The following is a 9,839-nucleotide window of genomic DNA, read 5'->3' on the forward strand; positions in this document are numbered from 1 at the left end:
TCAACACAATCACCATCCCATATTTCTCTCAGCCATGTTAATGTCAGCTTCGTGTTGGTAAGCTGTGTTGTCTATTAATCAAACCCAACATATTTGGGCATTCTTTTTTACGATTTAAGCTGATTTGGGCCCCTTTACTGTCCAAATTACAGCAACGAAGATGACATCTAAAGTGAAAGGTACGTTAAAAGCCTTTGTAATTGTTTAGCCTAACTGCTAAGCTAATGATAGCTAACGTTAGAAGAACCCTCTTTTGTAAACATATCGTCCCCGCTAATGCAATTTTGTTGAAATCAATTCATTAGAACAAGTAACAAGTGGAACGTTTTAAGATAATGTTGCTGTAGGCATGAACAACAGTGTTCACTAGTTAGTTACGGTTTCATCAGGGTTGTCTGTAGCATCATACACCGGTTGCTTGTTAACGGTATGTAAAGTGAAAGATGTGTAACGTTGATTCAGGCGTACCCAGAGGAGGAGATCGAAGTACTCAGATCTTGTACTTGAGTAAAAGTAGAAGTACCACAGTGTAGGAATACTCTGTTTCAAGTGAAAGTCCTGCAATCAAAATGTTACTCAAGTAAAAGTACAAAAGTATGATCATTAAAATATACTTAAAGTACCAAAAGTAAAAGTACTAATTTTGCAGATTGGCCCATTTCCGAATAATATACATATTATGTTTTGATTATAATTATTGAAGCTGTTTATCCAAGCTGGTAAAGATGCAGCCAATTTGTATTACTTTGTATACTGCAGTGTAGCTTTGGAACTGTAAGTGTTATTTACGTGTTGATTGTTTTTCAAATCATTAATTAAAATATGCAAAGTAACTAAATGTAATAATAATAAATAAATGTAGTGGAATAAAACTACAGTATTTACCTTTGAATTATAGTGGGGTAGGAAAACAAAGTAAGTAACATTGAAATAAAAAGTAAAGGACAATTATTTTAAAATTGTGCTTGAGTAAAACTACTTAGTTGCTTTACACCACTGTGCGTACTTTACTCAACTCGTCCTTGGTCACTCACTTGACTTAAACATCTGCTAAACACAGTCTTACATTCATACTATGATGTTTCAAACTAATTAAGTCTGCCTCTTATTTAACTAATAATAACTATTCATCTTGAGAGCCGTCTTGATAGTGTTGCCTGCAAGGTATAATGATGACGAAGCAGTGGTGGAATGTCAATATGTACATTGCACTTAAACATATAGGTACTTGTACTTTACTATTACATTACTTTCATGTCATGGTACTTTATACTTTTAATCCACTACAGTTGGAAAATGTTGTACCTGTTTACTCCACTACATTTATTTAACAGATTTGGTTACTAGTTACTTTGCAGACTTATGTTATTAGTAAAAATATAAATCAACAAACACATTATCATATAATATTGAAGGTTAAGCCACCCAATAGTAATTCAAGTAATAAAAATAGACCACACGTTTACCAATTACAAGACTGAAGTGAGGAAAACATTAATGCATCAATAAGTACAATACAATCATTTAAAATATATGCTGCTTAAATAGGCCTTTCTGCATAATGATTCATTTTACTTTTTATACTTAAAGTGTATTTTAATACAATTTTGCATGCAGGACCTTTAATTGTAGCAGAGAGTATTTTCGCACTATAATATTGATACTTATACTTAAGTAAATAACCTGAATACTGAGAAGCTTTTCTACCATGGTGTTCATGCTGGTCTGTTTTGATTCTAGTGGGGAAGGCCGGCTCAAAGAATAAGGAGGACGCTCCGTATGAGTTGGAGAGTCAGTTTGTCCTGAGGCTTCCTTCGGTGAGACAAACTGAAACAGATTATTTCTATAAAATCCCATGTGATCATTTGCTGAGAATGATGTGGATTCAACATGTATCTTTTACAGGAGTACGCCTCGACAGTAAGAAGGATTGCCCAGTCAAGCAGCCAGAACATTAAAGACAGACTCACCATCGAGTTGCATCGTAAGCACATTTCTCGGTGCTCATAGTCCTGGTTTTTGTGTCCGACCTGTGTGACATTACTGTTGAAACACTTTAATTTGTCTTACTAATCACTATCTTATAAAAGCTGTCTATTGATAAAGATGTAATTATATTGATTTCAAATTCAGTACAGAACATGTGAAAGTATTCCTACAGTGAAAGATGTTTAGTCTTTTGTATTTGTTGTAGTTTATTTTTAGGGTACTGATATATTTCAATTCACAAACATTGGCATTTTTCTCAAAATTGTTTTAACTACAAATATGTGAAAATGGGCTATTTTTATCCAGTTTTGTTACACTACATTACTTACTACAATGATCCTCAAACTCAAGTGTCATGGTCTTCATGACCTAATCATCTTTAGATGTCTGAGAACCATTTGTACAAACCACTTTTCACCTTAACAGTGACTGCAGTGTCCTAATGACAATGCTTATCTCACACACAACATGCCATTATAACGAATGATGTGGTCCCTCTCATTCGTAGCTGATGGTCGTCACGGCATAGTGCGAGTCGACCGCGTCCCTCTGGCCTGCAAACTGGTGGATCTGCCCTGTATGATTGAGTCTCTGAAAACCGTGGACAAGAAGACATTTTACAAGACTGCAGATGTCTGCCAGGTAAACCACTGCAGTGGCATTACATTCAGGACGTCTTACCTCCAGGATACATGTATTATGACACGTGGATAAAAAGCCTGGTAGATCAGCACCCTGGCATTAGAAATGAAAGATGTGATATTCATTTATTAAACAGTTTTTATTAACATTTAATTAACAACATGAATCAACAGACTGCAGAGTAATGAACTATGTATTCCTTGCATCCTTGGGTTAGATGCTGGTATGTACACTAGATGGAGACCTTTACCCTCCTTTAGAGGAGCCAACTGGAACCGACCCCAAGAGCAAGAAGAAGGACAAAGATAAGGACAAGAAATTTGTTTGGAACCACGGCAGTAAGTAGACAGATATCTAACAGCCGTCAGTGCTGAACTGTTGGCACATCAGCAATGCAGGAACCATACATTTACTGTCACAGGATATGGAGCCGTTTCCCCTTAACTCATCCTCTTGTTTTTGTCTCCAGTTACTTGCCCCCTGAAGAACACACGCAAGAGAAGATTTAGGAAAACTGCAAAAAAGAAGGTTTTTGACATATTCATTCCCCTTCAGCTCTGCCCTCCCCTCTCTCATCCATCTCTTTAGCGTCAGGTTGTCCATCTCTTTCCTAGGCTCTCTTCCAACAACACATTTACATTTCATAAAACAGAAACTGTGGTGATAGTGAAAACTAAGATTTACATATAAATAAAGCCCTTCCATCTTAGTTTGCCCCAAAGGCATGCAAAAAAGCCATTTCTCTATTGCCTTGATCAAAGTGAAAGCGAGTGTGCTTGAGCACTACACTTCTACTTTGGCTTCTGAATAAATCTCTGTGACGGTGCACAGCCGAGGCATATTGATTTGGCCCCTTCTGTTTTTAATCGCTAATGTGCTTCCTGGCATGTGGCCAGCTGCTACTTTTGTGTGTGTGTGTGTGTGTGGGGGGGGGGGGGGAGGCACAGCAATGGAGAGCGAGATAGATGCCGCTAACACTCCTTGTAACCCAATCTCTTTCTCTCTCTCTTGCAGTACATTGAATCTCCTGATGTGGAAAAGGAGGTGAAGAGATTGCTGAGCACAGACGCTGATGCTGTCAATGTTCGTATCCTTTTAGCCAAATATTCTACACGTCCACCTTGTGCAGTTTCAAAATCATACCAAAACATCACTGGTGTTCATCTCATATAACGGCATGATGGTTATCTTTTTTATGAATACAAAATCCAACCCCCTTAGCTTCAGCCTTTAAGAAGCTTCAGATGTTCATACTATTTGTCACTTTCACATAAACACCACCTCACTCCCATCTAAGCCATGTTGGGTAAAGTACCTTTTTATATCTGCTCTCTGATCTCTCGAGGAATTGAAAGTACTTATTGCCTGAGATCCCATGATGTTGTTTTATTAAATGTGCCAAGTGCTAGGACTGTCTTAGGGAAGAAAGCTTTTAGTTGTGCAGCTCCACTAACTTGGAACAGTCTGCAAACATGTTTAAAACTGAGCACTTTGGTTCCCCTGCATCATTTGAAAACTGGGCTGGGTGACATGCTGTTTAATACTCGTGGTACCTGTCACTGTAAATAGAGTTTGTGAACTGTACCCTGTATATTATGTTTTATGTCATCCTTATTGTTGTTCTGTTGTTTTTATGTTACATGTGTAACTAATGTCCGGCAGGTCACCCTTGAAAAAGAGATATTTTGATCTCAAGGGGCTTTCACCTGGTTAAATAAAGGCTACAAACAAACAAAGTCCTAAAATAGGTGGATTTAAGACCCAAGTGGGTGTCCTCCTGACTCCTGCCTGGTTCACCTGATTTCACTCCGTCTAATGTCTTTGTAAGAGGGAAGCACTTTGGAAGGAGGCTATTAGCGCTCTAATGGAACCCTAAACTTGCCGGGCAGAATAAGAGCACAGCAGGGCAGCTTTGAGAGCTCGCTGTGTGTTAATTGAGATGGACTGTTCATTATCTTTGCTAATTTGCTTGCAGAGAAGCCCGATTCTAATGATAGCTTTAGCATGTAGCATTCAGCATTCAGCAGCAGACAGACACATGACGCACTGATGAAAGTTACAGTTGAGACATCTCCTGTGGAGTATCATCCGGTCTATACCCTTCAAGTCTACTTGAATGTTTTGAAGGACCGTGAGTCTTTTAAAAAGTAGAGCTGAAAGTGGAGGGGGGTCTGCAGAGAGTCTGTTGACCTTGACACACGATGTTCAGGGTGGGAAATCATCGCAGAAGATGAGTCCAAGGAAGGCGATCAGCACGGCTCGCTCGCCAATCTGGACTCCTCGCCCGGCACCTCGGGACACAAGATGGGTCATGGATCCTCTGGTAAGGGAAACGTGTTTTCCATAAGTAAGTCATTGGTAGAAAAAAAAAAAAAAAGGTTATCTCAGAGTGCATGCTAGTTATTCCACTCTGTCAAAGCTTTAGAAGGAGCTTGAAATGCTACCTGGATCACGTGGAGTGAGAAGCCTGAACACTGCTGTAAGTGTATTAGCAGATATTGATCCTTCAATGTCAAACAATGTGATGATACATTGGTTTAAATATATATGTTTACATAACCATTAACAGTTTACAAGCAGAGACTAATTAGAAAAATGAACTTGTCGGTGCTTGATAGTGGACAAACAAAGTAATGGAGACACATTGTGAACTTCAATTTCTTTGTCCTTATTGGCTGACTAATACTCAGATATAGTTGAATTTGCAATAAGACGATACGGTCCACTTTATTGGTAAAGCTCTACCAAGTAAAGGTACTTACTTTGTACATTTTAAGTTCATTTCGCCTGTCTGTTTTAGTTATGTGCAACTTCTTAGAAATGGCACAGATTTCTCTTGGGAGTAACCCAACTGTCTACAATGATTTATAAGATCCTCACCTCATCAGCATAGCTTTTCGTTTTCATTTCGAACATGCACACCTCTCTTGTCGGTCTCGATAGCGTTTGCCCCAGCGGTTTTGGATGGAAATAGAGCGCACCAAAGCATTAGTTATTCTTCGGCCTTAAGATTATGTTTGCCTCACGATTCCCAGGCAGACCTCCTTAGCTCTTAGGTGCATGCTAAGCATAGTAAGTGCTTGCTTCTTAACTTGAGTGAGTGTTGTGCATGAGTGGCATGACAAATCGTTCTTTCTTTAAAGATGTGGTAGCCAAGTCTTGTAACAACCACATTTCGAGAACAAAAACATTTAAAAACCAGTGATTTTATGATCGTGCCAGAATAGAGTTGCTTCATGCTTCTGCACCAAACATCAGAGCAGAGTTTTTCTTCATTCTGGGCGTTTTCCACATGAATCCTATCTGGTTTACATACAAAATGTTTTCCCTTTATGTTTATTTTTACTAAATCTCTTTGACCTACATCAAACCCCAGCAAGTCTTGTTGCTGTCTCTAACTCTGTCTCCACGTTAATACCACTAATGTGTGTTCCACATGACCAGCCCAGCGTGACGAACTGAGGGAGATCTTCAACGACATCAGCAGCTCCAGTGAGGATGAGGAGGACGAAGGGGACCGGCACGAGGACGAGGACCTGAACATCATGGACACGGAGGATGATCTGGTCCGACAGCTTCAGGAGAAACTCAACGAGGCGGATTCTGCACAGCATGAAAGTGATAGGAACAACCAGATAGGTGAGAGGAGGGCAGCTTTCGATACAACTGTAATAGTTTAAACATGTGCAGGTATTATATATCAAGATTGGTAACGGCATGAAAAGGTTAGCCAAACATGGGAGATATAATTATGGATTATAGTGTAAAGTCAAAACAATGAATCTAAAAAATCCTTTAAGTTCTTCACCAAGAAAATTTTTTAATAATTTGCTTTTCAAATGTCTCTCTTTTGGGGGTTTTGGACTGTTGCACTCTGGGAACATATGATATGAACTGACTGTTGATTGGTTGGTTTTTGATAGATTACAAGTAAATGACAATAGTTGTTCGTTGCCGGCCCACTGGCATGGTGTATTACTTTTTGTCAGAAACACAGTTAATATAACATACAACATCCATCAATCAAAGGGGTAAAACACCAAGGAAGAACTCTTGGATATTTGTCATAACTTAGATGTATGTCCATATATTTATATTCAAAAAGATTGAGCACGTGAGCATCTGTACGTTTTTCTAGGAAGAGTTTGTGTGTCCACACCTAGAACGAGAGCTAAAATGACGCAATAGTTCATAAAGAACTTGCAGGTTGTATGAAACCTCAGTGGGATCTCTCGTTCTTCCAGCTTACCAAGTTACACTCTACATTCATTCATATTTTAGTGGTGCAGTCGCGGCTAACAACTTTGATTTCAGAACTGACACGTAGACTTGAAACCGTCGGACATGGAGTCAACTCAAACCCCCTCAGATCCTAGTCAAAGTCAAAAATAAACTTTGCGAGGTGTCTGGACTTGATCAGAGCTGAGTTTTCTGGGTCAGACTTCTAAAACGCGCACTCATGAGAAGCCTTACTTTCACTTTAAAGCATGTGCTGTGCCCTCGCCCACAGAGATGCACACACACAGCGCTCTCCTCCTACACTAACCGGTCTGACAGGTGTTGTTGCTCAGCCTGAGACTCAGACAACTGTCCGGCCTGACAGCTCCATGCCTCCTTCTCTACATACATGAAGCTGTCAGTCAGCTCCTGATGTGCCGGATGTGTCTGGCTGTACGCTTCTGGCAGCCCAGCAAAGTTGTAATAAATAGGTTTTCAAGGACTCCCCCTCTGCTTGATTTTGCATATTAGGGGATGGAGTCAGTAGTATGGGGAAGCAGGATAGACACAATTAGTTAGGGGTAGGGAAAGATAGTTGATGGTGATGGAGCTACAGGTTGTTGTTGTTGTTGTTGTTCTGAGGCAATATCACTTTGGCTGGGTTTAATGAGAACCCTCTGTGGAGCCCGCAGCAGACTGATTTAGTTGTGTCTTTTAGTGCTTCGGCCTGCTGGCTCACGTCCTTTTTAAATGGATTTGTTGTTCCCATTAACTGCAATTTGTCAAACGAATTGGAAGCATCCTTGTAGTTCAACAAGCAGGCGCATATATTATCCTCATGGCTTTGTGAGCGTAGTGCTGCTTTCAAATGATTTCACATCATCTCTCTCCAGCTCCTCTTATTTATTTTTCTCTTGCAAAAGAACGCGCCTCAGCCTGAATGAGATGTTGCCGGAGTGACAGTGTTAACGTGTGAACCTCCTGCCGTTTCCCTGCAGTTATGGAGTATCAGGTGCAGATCAACAGCGTCAGGGGGAAGCTGCAGGACACCCGCGCCCGAAAGAAACAGCAGGAGGAGCTCATCATGAAAGTGGAGAACCAGGCCCTCAAAGTAAGCCGTGAACACACACACACACACACACACACACACACACACACACACACACACACACACACACACACACACACACACACACACACACACACACACACACACACACACACACACACACACACACACACACACACACACACACACACATCCTATCCAACTAATTCCAAAACTAGGTCTGCATGTACTGAAACCTAAACAAGAACATGCAGATGAGCTTGGAGGCAGAAGTCTTCATGCTCTGTAAGTCTCAACAGGGACTTGAAAAAACACAAAAAGAGAAACAGCTGTAAAGTATTGGAGGCAATTATCTCTTCTTTTTATATTTTTAACGACACAAATATAACATTTCTCCCATCTGCCCTTTAACTATATAAGCATTTCCATGAAAATATAATGGCATTTAAAATGAACTGTTTTGCCAAGCACTCTTTAGTGGAGACTGTACAATAAGTGGAACATGAGCAGACATGGCCATTTGGTCATTGCCATTTAGAGCTCTTATTGCCCGGTGTTTTGGGAGCCTCGTCTCCAGCGGTTATCGCAGTGAAAAGGTCAGCCGTCTGACTTGCATTCCAAGTATCCTCTCTGTCAGGGAGGAGATGGTGACATGAGCAGACCAGGCAGGCACAGATTTAAAGCCATCACAATTTAATGAGGCTCAGCATGTGGACTCTGAACAAATCATGTTTGTCTCTCTCCTCTCACAGAACCGCTTCCAAGCTTTGTTGGATGAGATTATTCTGCAGGAGGAGCGGGAGATGGAGCAGGTAAGAAACCCTTTTTTCCCTAAAAGCCGAGTATCAGCAACTCGCTGTGAGCTCTCTACAGTTTTCAGCGCTTTGCATGAATTGACATCGTATGAATTTCAAATACCATGTTTGCAGATGGCATCGTGCTGGCTGTTGTTTTTTTAGAGCCAGCAGTTTTTCGCGCCTGATAGCAAAGTTCAAATTCAACCACGTGTAATATCATTTGTCAGCGGCTTCAAGCGGAGTGCTTTCTGAAGCTTTGGCGTAATGGCCACCCACTGTCTGGGGTTGTTGTTTGTATTGACAAATGAAGGCAGCAAATGAATGTGAAAAGACAAGTTAATCATCATCCACTTACCCTCCCATTACAACCCGGGGCTGGGGGGCATCAATCAACTCTTCTGTTTTCTGCTCCAACAGCTGGCCTCCCTGCAGGAGCAGCTGGACTCTCTGATAGAGAAGTGACCACCAGGGGGCAGCCTCCTGTCGTCTTCAGCCTCTCTCACACACACACCCACACACACACACACACACTCATGAAGAGGAAGAGGAGAATAGTCTTCATCAGGGAGGAGGGAGTCTTCATTAGCTTACTTGCTGTGTCATTTCCTTGCAGTACGCATACAGTATACGTTTTCTGTATTAAGTCAATATTTGTATCAGGTTGACACCGTGTGTTGTTTATGACTGTATGATGTGAGTATTTGATTGCTTTCAGCTGTACAAATATTTGTTTTTCCATCTTAAAAAAAACTTTTATGTATTTCACCACCTGTATGAAGAATAAATGACATTGATACAAAGTGAATTTGAAACTTTTTTTTATGCATTCCGGCTCAAATTCACACATTTTGGCAGTTTGATGTTGGGCATAAAGCTCCTTTTTCTGAAAGGTGGATGAAACCTTTAAGTGATAAAGACAGTGATAGATGGTGTTTTAGTTACTTTGCCTAAAGGGATGTTAATGAGATCCATTGGTTGATTGATATGGCGCTTCTCCATTAGCCTCCACGCAGGCCTCCATCCCCTGCCTTGTTAGACCTGGAGGAATCCGGAAAGGGTTTGATTAATACATAAGACCTTAACCAAATTATTAATATTCACAGGTCTAATAAGCTATTACGCAA

At 40.6% G+C, this 9,839-nt stretch overlaps 1 protein-coding gene across 1 annotated transcript; it reads left to right on the forward strand.

Annotated features, from left to right (window-relative positions):
* The first annotated feature begins 2 nt into the window (after positions 1-2).
* On the forward strand, positions 3-9,520 carry taf7 (TAF7 RNA polymerase II, TATA box binding protein (TBP)-associated factor). Its single transcript, XM_079669602.1, has 12 exons — positions 3-179; positions 1,741-1,817; positions 1,906-1,984; positions 2,498-2,631; positions 2,849-2,969; positions 3,101-3,159; positions 3,646-3,718; positions 4,841-4,954; positions 6,076-6,270; positions 7,848-7,960; positions 8,671-8,730; positions 9,133-9,520. The coding sequence occupies exons 1-12, from the start codon at positions 161-163 to the stop codon at positions 9,175-9,177; spliced, it is 1,089 nt and encodes a 362-aa protein (XP_079525728.1). The 5' UTR covers positions 3-160; the 3' UTR covers positions 9,178-9,520.
* The last annotated feature ends 319 nt before the right edge of the window (positions 9,521-9,839 follow it).

This window comes from Notothenia rossii, assembly GCF_949606895.1.
Source record: "Notothenia rossii genome assembly, chromosome: 3".
In the NCBI taxonomy this organism is placed as follows: domain Eukaryota; kingdom Metazoa; phylum Chordata; class Actinopteri; order Perciformes; family Nototheniidae; genus Notothenia; species Notothenia rossii.